The 19,263-nt window shown below is 43.8% G+C and overlaps 1 protein-coding gene across 5 annotated transcripts in view; it reads right to left on the reverse strand.

Annotated features, from left to right (window-relative positions):
* Window positions 1-19,263, reverse strand: part of tenm1 (teneurin transmembrane protein 1) — a 1,865,819-nt gene that overhangs the window by 35,811 nt on the left and 1,810,745 nt on the right. For all 5 annotated transcript variants that reach the window (XM_038774907.1, XM_038774908.1, XM_038774910.1 and 2 more), the window contains 2 exons: window positions 8,018-8,253; window positions 64-360 (listed from right to left, as the gene is read on the reverse strand). In XM_038774907.1, the coding sequence (XP_038630835.1) occupies window positions 64-360; window positions 8,018-8,253 (533 nt within the window). The remainder of the gene's footprint in view (window positions 1-63; window positions 361-8,017; window positions 8,254-19,263) is intronic.

The following is a 19,263-nucleotide window of genomic DNA, read 5'->3' on the forward strand; positions in this document are numbered from 1 at the left end:
TGGCCTCCTTCTGCACTGTAAATTCTTTGATTCTAGGAACCTATAATTCTAACAGTGCCTCACCTTTTCTGAGTAAGTGTAACTCCATATTTTCCCATCTGCCAGCACTCTGGATATAATCCTGCCACTCTGGTCATATTCCATTCTTTCAATGCAGGTTCCCCGCTGAATGCTTGTCAGCAGTCCCATGGGCGAATAGGTGACATTGACCTCATTGAACTTGTTGCTGGGTGCCCAAATAACTGGACGTCCCAGTTGGTCATACTGAATCTTGAGAGTAAACTTTCGATGGTCATCGTAGATCTTTCCGATTCTGGTGCGACGGTCAAAGTCTATAGACAGCAGGTTTCTGTTATGAGCCTAATGATAAACAAAACATGAATTAGCTTGAATCACCTATACAGGTATCACTAATAACAAAGTCATCGCTTTGACCTACAAAATCAAAGTGTTGATAAAACATAGCAATTATCTGGTATCAAAAAAGACTGATAATTTCCCGATATAATTTACAATTATATTGTAATTTATTTTCTAAAAATCTCTCCGTGATGGACTGGTAAATCTCAGCAATGTTGAGTCACAAATTTTAACATCATCGTCAACAGCAACAGCAGTATCAATTTGCATTTTCCTTTTAACACAATAAAATGTCCCAAGCACTTCATAGTTCCACCTGAATTCTAGAAAAATAGCCACAGGATATTTGCAGATTTTATCCTTCGAAACGAGTGCTGTGTTTGAATACAGCATTTAAAGTTGTCAACCATAAGGGTGAAATATTGATCACTACAGCTCTGTCCCCAATGGCACAAAAACATGTGACTCCAGATACCTGATCAAAGAAATAAAAGGAAGGAAAGACGTATGTTTATACAGTGCCTATCACAACCTTAGTTGCAAAATACTTTACTTATAATGCAACACTTGTAAAATGTCAACACCATTGTAATATATAACTATTCTGCCTCAGTTGTGATATTTTAATGCACTATTTAAATCTAATTTCAAAGTATATCATTCCTGATTGAGGCATCTTCTTTTCTCAAGATCTGTGATCTTTAGAGAATTCACTTTGTTTTGATATATGAAGCATATTGTAACACAGATGCATAAGTAGCAAAAAACACAATGTATCATTCCACTGAATGCTCCCAACACATTAGAGGATAAAAACATAAGGTATAGGAACAGAATTAGGCCATTCGGTACATCAGATCTGCTCCGCCATTTTATCATGGCTGATATGTTTCTCATCCCCATTCTCCTGCCTTCTCCCTGCAACCCAGATCCCCTTATTAATAAAGGACCTACCGATCTCTGCCTTAAAGACACTCAGTGATTTGGCCTTCACAGCCTTCTGCGGCAATGAGTTCCACAGATTCACTACCCTCTGGCTGAAGAGATTCCATCTCATCATAGTTTTAAAGGGTCGTGCCTTTGGTCTGTGGCTGTCCACTCGGGTTCCCGTTTCTTCTACTAGTGGAAGCACTTTCTCCACGTCCACTCTATCTAGGTCTCTTAATATTCTGTGAGTTTCAATGAGACCTCGCTCATTCTTCTGAACTCCATGGAGGACAGACACAGACACCTCAACCGCTTCGCATATGACAAGCCCCTCATTCCCGGGACCATTTTTTAAACCTCATCTGGACCCCCTCGAAGGTCAGCACATCCTTTCTTAGATATGGTCCCCAAAACGCATCATATTATTCCAAATGGGATCTGACCACAGCCTCACCAGTATATCCCTGCTCTTGTATTCTAGCCCTTTTGAAATGAATGCTAACATTGCATTTGTCTCCCTGACTGCCAATTAAACCTGCATGTTGACCTTCTTCCTGTAACCCCTGATAGCCTAATTCATCAAGAACTTATCTAGCCTGAACTAGGACTCCGAGTTCCCTTTGTGCTTCAGATTTCCGAAGCCTTTCCCCATTTAGAAAATAGCCTTTGTCTCTATTCTTCCTACTAAAGTGTATAACCTCACACTTTTCTCATTGTATTCCATCTGCCACTTCTTTGCACACTCTCCTCCCCTGTCCAAGTCCTTCTGCAGCCACACTGTTTCTTCAACACTACCCGTCACTCTACATATCTTCCCATCATCTCCAAACTTAACAACAATGCCCTCAGTTCGTTCTTCCAGATTGTGAATGAATATCGTGAATAGTTGTAGTCTCACTGCCAACCCCTGAGGCACACCACTAATCACTGGCTGCCATCCTGAAGAAGACCCCTTAAATCCCCACTCTCTGCCTTCTGAAAGTCAGCCAATCCCCTATCCATACCAGTACTTTGCCCCTAACACCATGGGGTCTTAACTTATTTTGCAGCCTCCTGTACGACATCTTCTCAAAGGCTTTCTGGAAATCTAAATAGATCACGTTCAATGTGTTTCAGTGCAAATCTGCAGAATTTAGTGATACATGGGACATATTAAGTTTACAAGGGTCCTTCTTATTTATTCCTCGTTTATTTACTTATTTTTCCTTTATTTTATTTTTGCTTTATATTGATGATCCATGGCTGATTTATGAACATGTGTCTTTAAGGCAACCTGTATCTTTAATTTAAGCAGAAGGTAGCAGTGACCTGTGCCTTTAACTCAAATAGAAGATTCCAGAAGCTGTGCTGTTTTAGACTGATGATTGCAGACTGGCCAGTGTTAGTGATGACTCGGTTTGACTGATTTGGCTGGAGGCCAGTGCATGGTCCCAAAAGGCTGTTCTCTGCCTGTTCTGGGAACAGTGACTACTGCATTCTTTTTCTAAACTACAAGAAATATCGAGAGAAGAAGACCATTACCAGCTGCAACCCAGAAGCTTTAATCAACCAGCATGCTGTGAGGAAAGTGTGCTAAAGAACCATCATTCGAAGCAAAGACTCTTGGACAGGATTCTCCGACACCCCGTCGGGCCGGAGAATCGTCGGGGGGCGGCATGAAACCCGCCCCGCCGCCGCGGCTGCCGAATTCTCCGGCCACGGTTTTTCAGCAGGGCGGAAATCGCTCTGTGCCGATCGGGGGCCATTGGCAGCGGACCCCCCGGCGACTTTCTGGCCCGCGATGGGCCAAGTGGCCATCCGTTTTCAGTGGGTCCCGCTGGCGTAAAATACACCAGGTCCGTACCGGCAGGACCTGGCTCTGCGGGTGGCCTGCGGAGTCCTCGAGGGGATCTGGCCCCCGGGGAGGCCCCCACGGTGGCCTGGCCCGCAATCGGGGCCCACCGATCCATGGGTGGGTCTGTGCTGTGGGGGCACTTTTTCCCTCTGTGCCGGTCGGTGTAACGGCCCGCCATGGCCGGCGCAGAGAAGAACCCCCCTGCGCATGTGCTGGGATGACGTCAGCACATGCTGGCGCTCCTGCGCATGTGCCAACTCGCGCCGGCCAGCGTAGGCCCTTCCGGGCGTCCCGGCACCGGAGTGATTCATGCCACTCCTCGGAGCCGGTACGGCCTGACCCACCGGGTAGGGGAGAATCCCGCCCACATCTTTTGACTTTCACCATTATTATTTATACACCTGCCCCCTCTGTGTTTGTCTGTCTTGTTTGTGTGAGTAGAGGGTGTGATGATATTCATAAAGAAATTCTGTATATCGTGTTATATGTATTTACATTATGCACCTGGTGTGGCCTTATTATGTATTTTCTTTTATTTCCTTTTCTTTTCATGTACTTAATGTATTTAGGCAGCACGGTAGCATTGTGGATAGCACAATCGCTTCACAACTCCAGGGTCCCAGGTTCGATTCCGGCTTGGGTCACTGTCTGTGCGGAGTCTGCACATCCTCCCCGTGTGCGCGTGGGATTCCTCCGGGTGCACCGGTTTCCTCCCACAGTCCAAAGATGTGCAGGTTAGGTGGATTGGCCATGATAAATTGCCCTCAGTGTTCAAAATTGCCCTTAGTGTTGGGTGGGGTTACTGGGTTATGGGGATAGGATGGAGTTGTTGACCTTGGGTAGGGTGCTCTTTCCAAGAGCCGGTGCAGACTCGATGGGCTGAATGGCCTCCTTCTGCACTGTAAATTCTATGATTAATGATCTGTTGAGCTGCTCGCAGAAAAGTACTTTACACTGTACCTTGGTGAACGTGACAATAAACAAAATCCAATTCAAATCCAATCCAAATCCAATACATGACATCCAACCAGCAGATGTCAGTGTAAGTCCATCATGCGGGCCCTGTGCCTTGAGGCAGTTGGGAGTAAGCCATGCTGGTGGATATATGTATTTTGCAGTAGCTGTATAATAGTTGGTTAGTGTTACTAGTTTGTTATTTATTTAGCCCAGTTATATTTACCATGCAGTTGTTTCTTAATAAATTATTTAAACAAGGTGTTTTGTAGTGCATCATTCATATCGTCCAGCCTACAGAATATGATAGAGGGTGGGACAGTTAAAGCGGGTATGAGCTAGTCGTTTCCAGTTGTACTACAGCATATTTCACCATTATTCTTGTTATAAACAAACAGTAATTCTGTTTCAACTTACAAGCCTGGTGACTGTAATTACTGGGCAGCCAAGAGCTAAAGACTTTGGGTATTTTTATTAGAATTATGGGTTAATTCACTTGTGCTTTGACTCAGAAACGAGCTGGGCTGGAGGGCTGGAATTGACCGTGCCCTTGCCCAGGGTGTGGAAACCGGCCTTCCCGAACAGGCGCAGGAATGTGGAGACTAAGGGCCTTTCACAGTAACTTCATTGAAGCCTACTTGTGACAATAAGTGATTATTATTATCAGAATGCTTCTCACAGGTTTTTTCAGTACTCCTGGGAAGTCAAAAGGGTTCTGTGGACTGAAAAAGTTTGTGAAATCCTGCTCTAATTGATCCATGTTAAATCTCCCCCTAGCTTTCTCGTGTCAGAGCGGAAATAATTGTCATTTTGCGAATCACTCCACATAACTGGCTTCATGCTGGTAAATCTACGAAATTTATAGCCTTAATGTTCTTTCTATATTATAATAGGCACACAGGACTTGAACTGTGGTCGAGAAAATGCCTTGCACAAATTTAACATTACTCACTCACCCTTATATTCTGTGACACATTTTATTCTATGACACATTTATGGTTTTGGGTGCCTACGCGCATACTTTCAGAGAATTTTGTATTTGAATCCTTAGGTCTCTCTGTCCAATGACACCTTTCAGCCACTTCTATTCTTCCCGAAATACATAATAAAAAATACATTATATTACATCTTGCATTTGTCTGCCCATTCCACCAAACTATCTATGTATTCTTGGAGTCCGACTCAATGCATATCCAAACCTCATTCTTTTGTTTCACCAATAAGGTTTGAAAATTTGCTTCCTACACCCAAGTTCAAATATCTGCATAAAGTGAGAACAAAATGAATCCAGCACTGACCAGAGCATCAATTACTTCCAACTTCCTCCAGTTAGAACAGTGCCAATTTATCACAAATCTTCTTTTCATGTTTGTCAACCACCTTTCTATTCCTGCTGTTATGTGTCATTTGCACGAACCTTTCTCACAAGTCTCCTGCGACAAACTACATCTACTACATTTCCTTTTCTGTGCCTGACTGACCATTCCTTTGAAAGTTCTGTTAAGATTGTCAAAATAACTGGTCATATTCTCACCTTTCTTGAGAAAGGTTCCATTGGTTATCCTCTTGTCCCATATTTAAGGGGGAAAAAATTGTCCCCAGGGTTTTTAAAATTTGTTTATCACACGTGGGCGTCGCTGGCAAGGTCAGCATTTATTATTCATCTCTAGTTGAGAAAGTGATGGTGGCAAATTGCCTTCTTACAGCTGCAGTGCACATGATTTAAGTACACCTACAATGCGACTGGGGAGGGAATTCCAGGATTTTGACCCATCAACCGTGAAGAAATGGCAATGTATTTCCAAGTGAGGATGGTGTGTGACTTGGAAGGAAACTTGCAGGTGGTGGTATCTGCAAACACCTGCTGCCCTGGCTATTCTCGGTGGTGGAGGTCACGTTTGGAAGCTGCTGTCAAAAGAGCCTCAGTGAGTTACCGTAGTGCAGATGGTACATTCTGCTGTCATGGTGTGTCCGTAGTGGAGGGAGTGAATGATTAAGCTGGTGGTTTGGGTGCCAATAAATTGCTTTTCTACAATTATCTCTAACAATTGTCCCATACTTTTCTTGAGAAAATTGATGCAATTTATTCATTATAGTGTCTCCATGATACTTTAATCTTGTAAGTGACTCTACATTCAACCCTCAGCAGCCCTATGCTCTGTTTAGCTATTCATTTACCGTTTGTATATGTTTATAAAATTCATACGCAATATCCGATAGCTTTTTCCTATTTGCTTTAATCCCTTTAAATGTTCTCCTTTAACCTTCCCCATATACTTTTTATGTTACTCTTGACTGTTTTCAGTATTTTTAGCTTAACCTCAATTGTTTAACTTGGAGCACTCTTATTTATCGGCACAACTGTATTCTTTGATGCATCCTTAATTGTTTTATGGGAATATATTTATTTTGTATTCTATCCATCTCTTAGGTCTTTCAGTTTTATTGTGGTATTTACATTTTTTTCTTTTTTTTAATAAATTCAGTGCACCCAATTAATTTTTTTCCAATTAAGGGGCAATTTAGCGTTTTCAATCCACCTACTTTGCACATCTTTGGGTTGTGAGGGCGAAACCCACGCAAACACAGGGAGAATGTGCAAACTCCACACGGACAGTGACCCAGAGCCGGGATCGAACCTGGGACCTTGGCGCCGTGAGGCAGCAGGGCTAACCCACTGCGCCGTGCTGCCCATGGTATTTACTTTTGATTCAAATATTAAAACTTACATGTAATTGGGAAGACACATTTTCTCAGATTGATTCTCTAAATTGAATCTGTTATGGGTTTCATGGATTATAATAAAGAGATCACAACAATAATACTTTTCAGCAAATATGGTTCAGATCATTTTGTTTACAAAATATTACCCTCCTTGCCAGTTATTTGTATTTTGTAAAATTATAATTTAAGGTTACTATTTTTTGAGACACTTGCATTTTATCTACAATATGTCTTTGCTGAATTTGTAAATTAATGGCCCTATACTTCCATGTGTCACAATGCTAGTACTTACCTTGTGATAGTGCACACCGGAGCCTTCTGTGGTTAATTAAACAAGCCCCCAAGCATATAAATTAATTAAAACCGGTTAGATATTTTTAAGGGCACAGCACAATCTCAGTCTAAATTCCAGAAATGGGACACATTTAGGAGGCTGGTATGCATGTTCTCACTTACCATACAACGTTCCAATCTTATAGCCAGGACCCTTAATGCAGGAAATATCAATATAACGAGTTCCTGTCCGTAACTTCACTTCTTTGCATCTATAGTCTTATTTGAACAGAGTGGGCTGAGCCACAGGATATCAGGGCCACGGTGGAGTTTGCTGCTGCCCTGGGTCACTCTGTCAGAATTATAATTAAACTTGCAGAAGAACTGAGCAGGTTTGGCCAAGTGGTTACCATTATCACTGAGTACAATTGTAGCCCATTCACATTTAATTTATAAATGTCTACTTGATGTAGAAACAACAACTGGAACATTGCTCCTTACGACATGCATAGCCTTGAGAGAAACACTTGGAAATGTAGATAAGGCAATGTTTTTTTTTTTGGGGGGGGGGGGGGGGGGGGGCTTGCAGCGTTCAGTTACAAATGTGCATCTATGCAGATACTTTCTCAAGTTTGGTGGGTCAGCTGATTTCATAAATATTTCTCTTTGATGGGAGTTGAATAACATTGCCTTATCTTTCCTGGTTTGATAGCACAATCCAGGACCATTGTAATAGTGTGCATGCTTGTAACTGGATATTTGCATTTATTGCATGTGTAGTTCTTCAATCACACCACCTTCTTGTGGAATGCACTGGGGTATAGCATATATGTAATCTGTTGTATGACGATTCATCAATGGATTTTGTTATGAAAATGGCTTCCAATTATCAGGACAGCAATTAGGAATTTATTTCTTGAAGTAAAGCAAGTTTTTGATACTAACCCTAAATCTCCTTCCAAAGATGGCAAGATTGCCCTTGATCTGCTCCTTTCTCTGCCTCCATTCCACTATGTTTGGGTTGTGTTCAGTGGGAAGTGAGATGTTACGTTTCCCCATTGTGGGGTTTGCAGCTCCAGCCAAGAGGTGAGGTTCGGTCTGCATGGTCAATTCCATCCCGCTGGCAAAACTTACTTGCAAAGATCCATCAGGGCCAACCCGGTAGGTATTTTGAATGTGACCTGGAAAACAAAATACCACAAAGGATTAACATGGACATTTACTCCATAATTAAAATTGTCCTGGTGGATTTGACCTAGTCCAACAAACGAATGATTCCATTCATACCTCAATGGAATAGATTGTGAGTGAAGCAATAGTCTGCAGAAGAATATCGAGATCCGCACATTGATAGACACAAAGGTATCAATGAATAACCTGGTAAGTTTCAGCTGTGGGTGGCTTCCAGTCCATTGGCTCAACAGAGCCGAGGAGAAGAGTTATTTCCAACACAAAACGTTAAATCTGATACGGCATTCACTGGTGGGCAGGGTTTTCTACTCCCGCTAATGTCAATGGGAATTCCCATTGAAGCTATCCAACACCTTCAGGAACCCAATGGACAGTGGGGGTGAGGCGGGGGTGAGGGGGGGGGGGGGGGGGGGGGGGGGGTGGGAGGTGTTGGTTGTGCTACTGGCAGGACCAGAGAATTCCAGCTTCAGTTTCTCTCTCTCAGATGGTGCCAGACCTGCTGAATATTTCCACCACTTTTTATTAATCATAAATGATCGTTTCTGTTCCCTTACCAGTGAACTCAACATAAAAAGTGCCAGTATGGGCATTGAGAGAGGTCATATGTGAGCCTGGCTGTCCTCTGGCTAAAGATCCGACCATCTCTCGTGGTTCAGGTTTAAAAGTGAGGACTACCCCTGTAATGATGCAGCAGAGGCAATTGGTGCCAGTGCAACTACATCTTAAAGGAATTAATACATTCTGGAGACCTGAAGGGGAGAAACATTGCAATTGTGACAAATGGGAAATAAGTGAGCAGAGATCATTATATGCCACAAATCCATTGGAAATACATCTGTATGGGTTATTGCTGGTAAAAGTACTTGCTCAATATCACTTCTGTCTGTAAATACTAACTGACATCCACAAACATGTGCTGTATCTTTATTGGGGATTGGCAGAGTTTTCCATTCTGGAAACTAAGTCCAGTGGTAGGTGGGACACTCGGTGTGGTTCTCGCTGGGTGACATGGCAGATGAACCTGCACGGTGGCACAGTGGCTAGCACTGTTGCCTCACAGTGGCAGAGACCCGAGTTCCATTCCGACCTTGGGTAACTGTGAGGAGTTTGCATGTTCTTCCCGTGTCTGCGTGGGATTTCTCCAGGTGCTTTGGTTTCCTACCACGGTCCAAAGATCTGCAGGTTAGGTGGATTGGCCATGCTAAAGTGCCCCTAGGTAGGGCTATAGGAATAGGGTGGGGGATTGGGCCGAGGTAGGATGCTCTTTCAGAGGGTCAGTGAAGACTTGATGGGCCAAATGGCCTACTTCTGCACTGTAGAGATTCTAATCATTGAGTATTCTAGTCATCTTCTGCTTTTCAGTGAATGAATTATTCATATCCGAGGAGCTTGCTGAATCTCACCACAGGGCCGGCAGGAAGTCACCTGCTTTGCTATTACCTCACGGGGATGAAGGTCCTGGTGCCATACTTAAAGGGTACCTGGACAGACCATTCACTCATTGCTGGCCAGGAGCTCCACACTATTTCTCCAGAGTCCTTGCAGCCATAAATTATACTGGAGAAGTTCATAAATGTGAGCAGCCACATTCTGGGAAACACAAGGGTCCCTGCAACATTGCCTTTCACTCATCTCTAGATATACAATGATCTGGCCAACCCTCTCTGTTACAGTGGTCCATGTTCGCCAGCCTCTTGAACTTATTGAGGTCCTGCTGCCTGTTGCTGCTCACGTGGCCTTGTGTCAACCTGTGATGGGCCCTCCTTCTCTTCATCTGGATGAGAGTCATTGCCAAGGCAGAGTTGCCTGCAGCCTGCATCATAGCCACCTCAGTGGATGTGTGAATGAATTAAAGCAATACATTAAGTGAACATGTACTTTCCAGATTTCCCTCCATCACAAATCGAGCAGGCAGTGCTAAACCCTTGACCTGGCCTCTTTGATTGATTGATTGATATTTATTGTCACATGTACAGAAGTACAGTGAAAAGTATTTGTCTGCGGCCAAGGTAACATATTCAGTCCGTACATACAGACAAAAGAATAATCAACAGAGTACATTGACAAATGGTACATTGACAATAGTGATTGGTTACTGTGCGGAACAAGGGCCAAACAAGCAATGCATGAGCAAGAGCAAATTTGGGCAGCACGGTAGCATTGTGAATAGCACAATTGCTTCACAACTCCAGGGTCCCGGGTTCGATTCCGGCTTGGGTCGCTGTCTGTGCGGAGTCTGCACATCCTCCCCATGTGTGCGTGGGTTTCCTCTGGGTGCTCCGGTTTCCTCCCACAGTCCAAAGATGTGCAGGTTAGGTGGATTGGCCATGCTAAATTGCCCTTAGTGTCCAAAATTGCCCTTAGTATTGCGTGGGGTTACTGGGTTATGGGGATAGGGTGGAGGTGTTGACCTTGGGTAGGGTGCTCTTTCCGGGAGCCGGTGCAGACTTGATGGGCTGAATGGCCTTCTTCTGCACTGTAAATTCTATGATAACAGCAAGAATACATCTAGATGTGGCATCGTCACTCCAACCCTCCTTGGCAAAATAAATTCTGGAAGACCAGAGATAAATGTTTATCCCCTTCATATGCACATGGAGACATTGCTCTTTGTTCAGGGTGATGAGAAACATGTGCAAGAAGCCTCATGCAGGCAATTTTATGCTTGTCATCACTACCCTCAAACCTCTATAGAGAGACTATTGCCTTGGCAGCATAGAAAGAGTAACCACATGATCTCTTGTCAGCCATGATCAGTTACCCTGGAGGATGGCAGCTCGGATTCACGAGTTGGTTGCCCTCCACCAGCTGTGCCCCTTGGATGTATTCCAGCTTCCTCCCCCCGTTCACCTCTGCAGGTGTCACTGAATGACAGCAGCTCCACACCTTTCTGGAATATTGATATTGTGAGATCCATGAGTTGGGAATAAACCTGCTGCCACATGAAATGAAACGAATGAAAATCGCTTATTGCCACAAGTAGGCTTCAAATGAAGTTACTGTGAAAAGCCCCTAGTTGCCACATTCTGGTGCCTGTTCGGGGAGGCTGGTACGGGAATTGAACCGTGCTGCTGGCCTGCCTTGGTCTGCTTTTAAAGCCAGCTCTTTAGCCCTGTGCTACTTCACCATAGAGAAAAGAATGCAAGTGAGTGTCTTTGACATTTAGTTGCCTCATAATAATCAGGCTTTTGCTAATTTTGAACCTCACCCACCCGAAAGGATCTGCCTCCTCCCCTCAAGGGATCTCACTGACTGATTGACCATGTGGTCAAGGTCAGTTTAGAAAAATGGTGTGCACCACCTTTCAAACTTGCTTCACCACCTTTTACCCATTCCCTGTCACACTTCAACTTTCCTCGACTCATCCAATGTCACCATTCCTTTTCTCCCTGTCACCTTTGAAACATAACTTGTTACCCTGGACCCTATCACGATCCATATTTCTTCCCTCCCCTCAGAGCTGAAATCTGTTACTGCCCCATGCCCACCCAGAGCCTGCTCCCTTCCATTATCTGTCCAGCTCCATAACCCACTGGATGAGATCTTCACCTACCAGACTCTCACCCTGAACCTGTCACCCTACTGCACCCCACTCTGACTGTGTCTGTTCCCTCCTATCACCAGTATAATGGGTTCTCTCTCCTTATTAATAAATATCTTTTGTGTTTCTAATGAAATCTGGGAAAGTGCATCATTATTTGATACGCCTTATTATTATGCACTGTCCATATTTAAAAATAGGCCTAAGAAAATAGTACAGATTTTATTGAATCTGGCCTCTTGTCTTCTTTATAGTTATAGAAATTTACAATCTAATTAAGAACTGTTTTTTTCCTGAGTTGAAAGGACAGGTCACATTGATGGACATGATATTATCCGAGGAATAAACACATAATTTCCTTGAAATCTGCCTGTTATAATTTCAGCAACTACTATCCAGAAAAACAGCTTCCTTACTTTCCATCTTGTTCCATGTTTATCCTTGTTTACATAGCAGCATGATAATTGCTCCTTCCTTAAGTCTAAGTTTGAGTCGAGTCATGCTCATTGGAGTTAGACTGCATAGAAACTCTGGAGGGCACAACATGGTTCAGCAGAATGTTAATCAGCTTGGGAATATTTCCACCACTTCCCCCATTATTCCCCAAAGGGTAAAAAACTGTGGGTGTGAAGATATGCTATAAAAAAATAGACAGTTATTATCTTCTACTTCGATAGAATCAATTCTTTTCATTCACTTGACAACTTTTCCAGAACCTTCTCGTGAAAATCTAGTGAGTCTTCCTCCTTGGCACCAAGAATAGTTTTCAAGTAATAAGGCGGATCAAATAATTGCTTCTGGGTGGCTCGGTGGCGCAGTGGTTAGCACTGATGCCTCACAGTGCCGAGGACCTAGGTTTGATCCCAGCCCCGGGTTACTCTCCGTGTGGAGTTTGCACATTCTCCCCGTGTCTGTGTGGTGTTATGGGCCAGGGTTCAGAGACTCCCAATGTGTATCATGGAGTTCACCTGACCCACAACTTTTAATAGATTGTGGTTATGGGGAGCACACTGGCCTACCTTACAGGTGTGATGCACCAGAGATCCACAGTACTTTTAAATTAAAACAATGATTATTTATGAAACCAGTTAACACTTTATAAACCCACAATAATAATCCTAACAACTATCAACACCAATCCTCCCGACAGATGCAGGGCGCGATTCTCCACTCCCCACAACGCCTGGGAGAATAGCGGGAGGGCCTCCTGCCATTTTTCACGCCCCCCTGGTGCCTAGCGCTATTCTCTCCTCCCCCCCCCCGCACGCTGAATCGCCGCTCGCCGTTTTTCACGGCGAATGGCGATTCTCTGAGGCCGATGGGCCGAGTGGCCGGCCGTTTCCGACCTTTTCATGACGGCGGCAACCACACCTGGTCGTCACCATCGTGAAACGGGCGGCAGAAGCCCATTTGGGGCTTGTAGGCGCCCGATTGGGATGGGAGAACCACGGCCGTGCTCCGGAGGGGACAGGCCCGCAATCGGTGCCCACCGATCATCGGGCCAGCGTCCAAAACGGACAAACTATTTCCCCTCCGCCGCCCCGCAAGATCAAGCCGCCACGTCTTGTGGGGCGGCTGAGGGGAAAGACGCCAACCGCGCATGCGCGGGTTGCCGCTGTCCAACCTGTGCATGCGTGGCTGATGTCATTAGGCGCGTCAGCCGGGGTCATTCTTGGCGCGCGGCCTTGATGACAGTCGTCAAGGCCGCGCCGCCGAGACACCCGGGGCCCCGATACTAGCCCCGCCATAGGGGGGAGAATCGGGTCCCGGGAGGGGGCGCGAAGGCTGCCGTGAGTGACGGCCTCTTTCACGGCAGCCGTCCTAGTTCTCCGCAGTTGCGGAGAATCCCGCCCACAATATTCTATAAGTAAATCTTTCCTTATTAACATCCATAAAACAAAAGACCCTTTTTAACACAGAGATCAGGTTTAAATTCACTGAGCAGTCAGCACTTTGAAATCACCCAATTGATCTGGAGACAGTCTTTAGTTTGCAGAGAGCGATCCTTGCTTTGCCTGCAGCTATCCAGCTCTCAAAACAAAACTAAAACACACCCTGTAGCAAACAGCTTGAAACGGAAGTAAAGCAGACAGACAGCCCAGCTCCACCCACACTCTGACATCATTGATAAATGCCCATTTCTGAAAGGTACATCCTCTACAGCTATTTTTATAAACACCCATTTCTTAAACACCCATTTCTTAAAGGTACTCTCATATGACAGTGGGCCTCACCCCCACAACCCAAAGATAGATAGATAGATAGAGAAATACAGCACAGAACAGGCCCTTCGGCCCACGATGTTGCGCCGAACTTTTGTCCTATGTGCAGGGAGGGTAGATTGGCCAAGCCAAATTGCCCCTTAATTGGAATTTTAAAAAAAAATCAAAGAATTGCTTCCTGCAATAGTGGTAGGTATCTTTCTGGGCCAATCCTGCTACAATTCAGGCTGCTGACTGCGGCCAATGTGGGACTGCTGACTGAGACAGCAGTCAATGCTGAGGTAATTCCAGGTCAAGCTCACCTTCCAGATGTCATACATTGACACGGCTGGAGGGAGGTGAGAGGAAAGGGTGAATCCTGGTGTTATTCTCTAATTTTACCCCCAGCTTTAAAATAAACAAACTACCTCCACAACTGTCAGGGAGAATGTACACTGCTTCACATACACGCACACACATGGACACACTCACTACATCTTTGCATGGGGACAGTGACACACCAACCATTAGCAGCCGCAGCTATGTCACACAAACCAGTCCTACCCACACCACATGTACCACTGCAAATGCAAAACACCATGCACAAAGTCGACCTGGTAACAGACAGGCTCCTTAAACTGACCAATAAGTTCAGACATTGAAAAGCGATTATTACTATAGATGTTAATATATGTACTTATAGCAGCACTGTGTCTCGCTGAGTTTTTTTTAAACATTTAGTTTCCTTTAGCCCAACTGTTCAGTTCATATCTGACAAGTCTAACATACAAGGCAGGTTCCCCTGACATTTCCCACGCAGATATTTTCATTTTTTTCAATGGGGCTCGGCAGATGAGAGAGAAAGCTTTGCCTATGGGTGCAATTAATGATCTATCAAACTAAACCCAAAATCACACTAGTTTTCAGAGATTTCTTCTCATGTTTCCACTCAAACATATTTCCATATTGCCAAGTACAAAATTACCCATGAACCATTGCAACTGTGCAGCTTTATAAGAAAAATTAAAAATAAATTTCGATTTAAAAAATATTCCTTGGGGTAACACAGTGGCACAGTGGTTAGCATTGCTGCCTATGGCACTGAGGACCCAGGTTCGATACCGGCCCAGATCACTGTCTGTGTGGAGTTTGCACATTCTCCCCATGTCTGCGTGGGTTTTACCCACACAACCCAAAGATGTGCAGGTTAGGTAGATTGGCCACACTAAATTGCGCCTTAATTTGAAATAAATAATTGGGTACTTGAAATTTATATAAAAATATATATATTCCTTGATATATCGGCAGCAGTGATTTGGTGCAATTTGATTAATATAACTGAAAATTGTTTTAGCACAAAAGCAAAAATTAAGTATTTTTAATTACAGTGCCAATATGTCACTTATGACGAGCTGACCTCAAATGTTTGAAAATTACAATTTAAATATATAAGAAACTAGTTATAATAATAATCTTTATTGTCACAAGTAGACTTACATTAATACTGCAATGCAGTTACTGTGAAAAGCCCCTATTCGCCACACTCCGGCATCTGTTCGGGCACACAGAGGGAGAATTCAGAATGGCCAATTCACCTACAAGCACGTCTTTCAGGACTTGTGGGAGGAAACCGGAGCGCCCGCAAGAAATGCACGCAGACACGAGGAGAACGTAGCTACCTACATTTGCTCGCTATATTGGGAGACAGTATCCAGTTTCTCAGTAAATCGGAAAAAAAATGACGTTCAAAAGCTTTATACATATTGGTTAATTCTGTGATTTCATAGATTTGTGTCAATGTCTGTATCTGAACAATCAATAACTATCTTTGCCAATGATCATCGATAAACTCTGAATTTATTGCTCACCGAAGCTGGAATATGATAGGGCATTCATCCTAATGCTATAATTTGGATCTTTGGGAACCCGCTCCTGCTGAATCTCCTGCATACTCTGCATCTTGATGACAACCAGCATAGTTAAATAACCATTTAGGCTTTCTGGTAGTCACAATGTAAGTACATCCCTCCATATAAGGTGACCAAATCTTTATGGAGTAGTCCAGATGTAAATGCACAAATTCCCAGTACAGTTAAAGCAAGACATCTCAACCTTTTATGCTCCATCTCACTTGCCATAAAGGCCATTTGCCTTCCTAATTACTTGCTGCACCTGCATGCTAACATTCTGTGATTCCTGTGCAAGGACTTCCAGGTGGCTCTGTATCGCAGCATTCTGCAGGTTCTCTTCTTCAATTCTTTCCAGCAAAGTGAACCTCATATTCTCCCACAATATACTCCATCTGCCAATGTTTTTCCCACTCACTTAAGCTATCCACATCTCTTTGAAAATTATTTGTGCCCTCCTCAAAACTTGCTTTCCTACCTATCTTTGCATCATCAGAAAATTAGGCACAATTACAGTCTGTTCTTTCATCCAAGTCATTGATATAGATTGTAAATAGTTCTCGACCCAGCACTGATTCCTGTGGCACTCACTGGTTACACTTTGTCCAACCCTCTGTTTTCTGTCATATGGCCAATCCTCTATGCTAATGTACTACCTCCAATCCCCCGAGCTCTTAACATGTGTAGTAGCCTTTTATGTGGCACTTCATAAAATGCCTGTTGGAGATCCACATCTACTGGTTCCTCTTAATGAACCTTGCTTGCTCCTCAAAGAACTAATAGATTTATCAAATACTTTTCCCTTTCATAAAGCTATGTTCACTCTGCTTGATGATAGTTTGACTTTTTTACATGTCCTGCTGTTACTTCCGGAATAATAAATTCTAATGTCTTTGTAAAAAGATCATAAGACCATAAGACATAGGAGCAAAACTAGGCCTTCCGGCCATTGAGTCTGCTTCACCATTCAATCTTGGCAGATATTTTTCTCATCCCCATTCTCCCCATAACCCCTGATCCCCTTCTTAAACAAGAACCTATCTATCTCGGTCTTAAAGACACACAGTGACTTGGCCTCTACAGCCTTCTGCGGCAAAAAGTTCCACAGATTCACCATCAGCTTGCTGCAAAAATTTCTCCTCATCTCGGTTTTATCGGACCGTCCCTTCAGCCTGAGGCTGTGCCCTTGGGATCTAATTTCTCCTTCCAGTGGAAACATCCTCTCTAGTTCACTCTATTTCGGTCGCTCAATATTCTGTAGGTTTCAATACGATCGCCCCTCATCCTTCTAAACTTTCAATGAGATACCCCTCATCATTCTAAACTCCATCGAATACAGGCCCAGAGTCCTCAACTGCTCCTCATATGACAAATGCCAGAAGAGAGATGCCAGACTAACTTGCCTAAAGTCTCCTTTCTGTTTCCTTCTTTTCTTGAGTAAAGGTGTTCACATTTGTAGTTTTACAATCCACTGGGACATAACCAGTATATAGGGAATTTTAGAAGATTACAACAAGTGCATTCACCATCACTGCAGCCACTTATACAACCTGGGATGCAAACCATCAGGTCCAGGGAATCTGTCAGCTTTTATTGCTTATCATTTTCTATACTTTTACTCGGGAAATAGTGATTGTTTTAAATTACTGTCTTTCCTTGCTTTTCTAATATCCATGGGATTACCCTTGTGTCGTCTACCACAAAGATAGTTAGAAAGTATTTGTTCAAAGCTTCTGCAATTTCCTTGTTTTTGTTTATTAATTCCCCAGTCTCATCCTCTAAGAGACTGATGTTTACTTAGAAGAATAGAAAATTGGAACAGGAGTAGGCCATTCAACCCCTCAAGCCTGCTCTGCCATTCAAAATGATCATAACTGATCTTCTATCTCAACAGCATGATTCTGCGATCCTCCCTATTCCCTTGACTCACCTTTAGTGAGTCTATCTATTTCTTTCTGAAATGTATTCGGTGACTTGGACTCCACAGCCTTCTGTGGTAGAGAATTCCACAGATTCTGAATGAAGACATTTCTCCTCATCTGAGTCCTAAATGGCCAACCCCGTATCCTGAGACTGTGGCGCCTTGTTCTAGACCCACCGAGCCAGAGAAAACAACATCCCTGCAACCAGTCTGTCCAGTTCTGACAGTATTTTCTAAGTTTCAATTAGACCCCTCTTCCTCTCCTAAATTCCAGTGAATACAGTCACAGTCACCCCAACCTCTCCTCAAATGACAATCCTGCCATCCCACGAATCACTCTGGTGAACCTTCCCTGCATCACTCTCTGGAAAGTATATCTTTTCTTATATGAGGAAACCAAAACTGCTCACAATACTCCAGGTGTGGTCTCACCAAGGCCCGGTGCAGCTGCAGTATTCTTGCTCCTCTTGCAATGAAGGCCAACATACCATTTACCTTCCTAACTGTTTGCTGCACCTGCATGCTTGCTTTCAATGACTGGTGTACAAGGATACCCAGGTACTTTTGAACGTCAACACTTCCCAATCTATCAACATTTAAATAAGCCGCACCGTTATGTTTCTCCATTCAAAGTGGGTAACTTCATATTTATCCCACCCGGCTTACTCACTTTTCCAACTTCTTCCATCGGGCAGGAGATTCAGAAGTCTGAGAACACGCACGAACAGACTCAAAAACAGCTTCTTCCCCACTGTCACCAGACTCCTAAATGACCCTCTTATTGACTGACCTCATTAACACTACATCCTGTATGCTTCAACCGATGCCAATGCTTATGTTGTTACATTGTATTGTGTTTCCCTATTATGTATTCTCATGTATTTTCTTGAATTGTTTAATTCCCTTTTCTTCCATGTGCTGAATGATCTGTTGAGCTGCTTGCAGAAAAATACTTTTCACTGTACCTCGGTACACGTGACAATAAACAAATCCAATCCAATCCAATCCAATCCATATTATACTGCACCTGCCATGTATTTGACCCGTCACTCAACTTGACCAAATCACCTTGAAGCTTCTTAACATCCTCTTCACCACTCACATTCTCACCAAGTTTGTGTCATCAGCAAACTTGGAAATGCTAATTTTGGTACCCTCATCCAAATCAATGGGCAGCACGGTAGCATGGTGGTTAGCATAAATGCTTCACAGCTCCAGGGTCCCAGGTTCGATTCCCGGCTGGGTCACTGTCTGTGCGGAGTCTGCACATCCTCCCTGTATCTGCGTGGGTTTCCTCCAGGTGCTCCGGTTTCCTCCCACAGTCCAAAGATGTGCGGGTTAGGTGGATTGGCCAGGCTAAAATTGCCCATAGTGTCCGAAAAAATAAGGTTAATGGGGGTTGTTAGGTTACTGGTATAGGGTGGATACGT

The sequence above is a fragment of the Scyliorhinus canicula genome, chromosome 17 (genome assembly GCF_902713615.1).
Source record: "Scyliorhinus canicula chromosome 17, sScyCan1.1, whole genome shotgun sequence".
Classification (NCBI taxonomy): domain Eukaryota; kingdom Metazoa; phylum Chordata; class Chondrichthyes; order Carcharhiniformes; family Scyliorhinidae; genus Scyliorhinus; species Scyliorhinus canicula.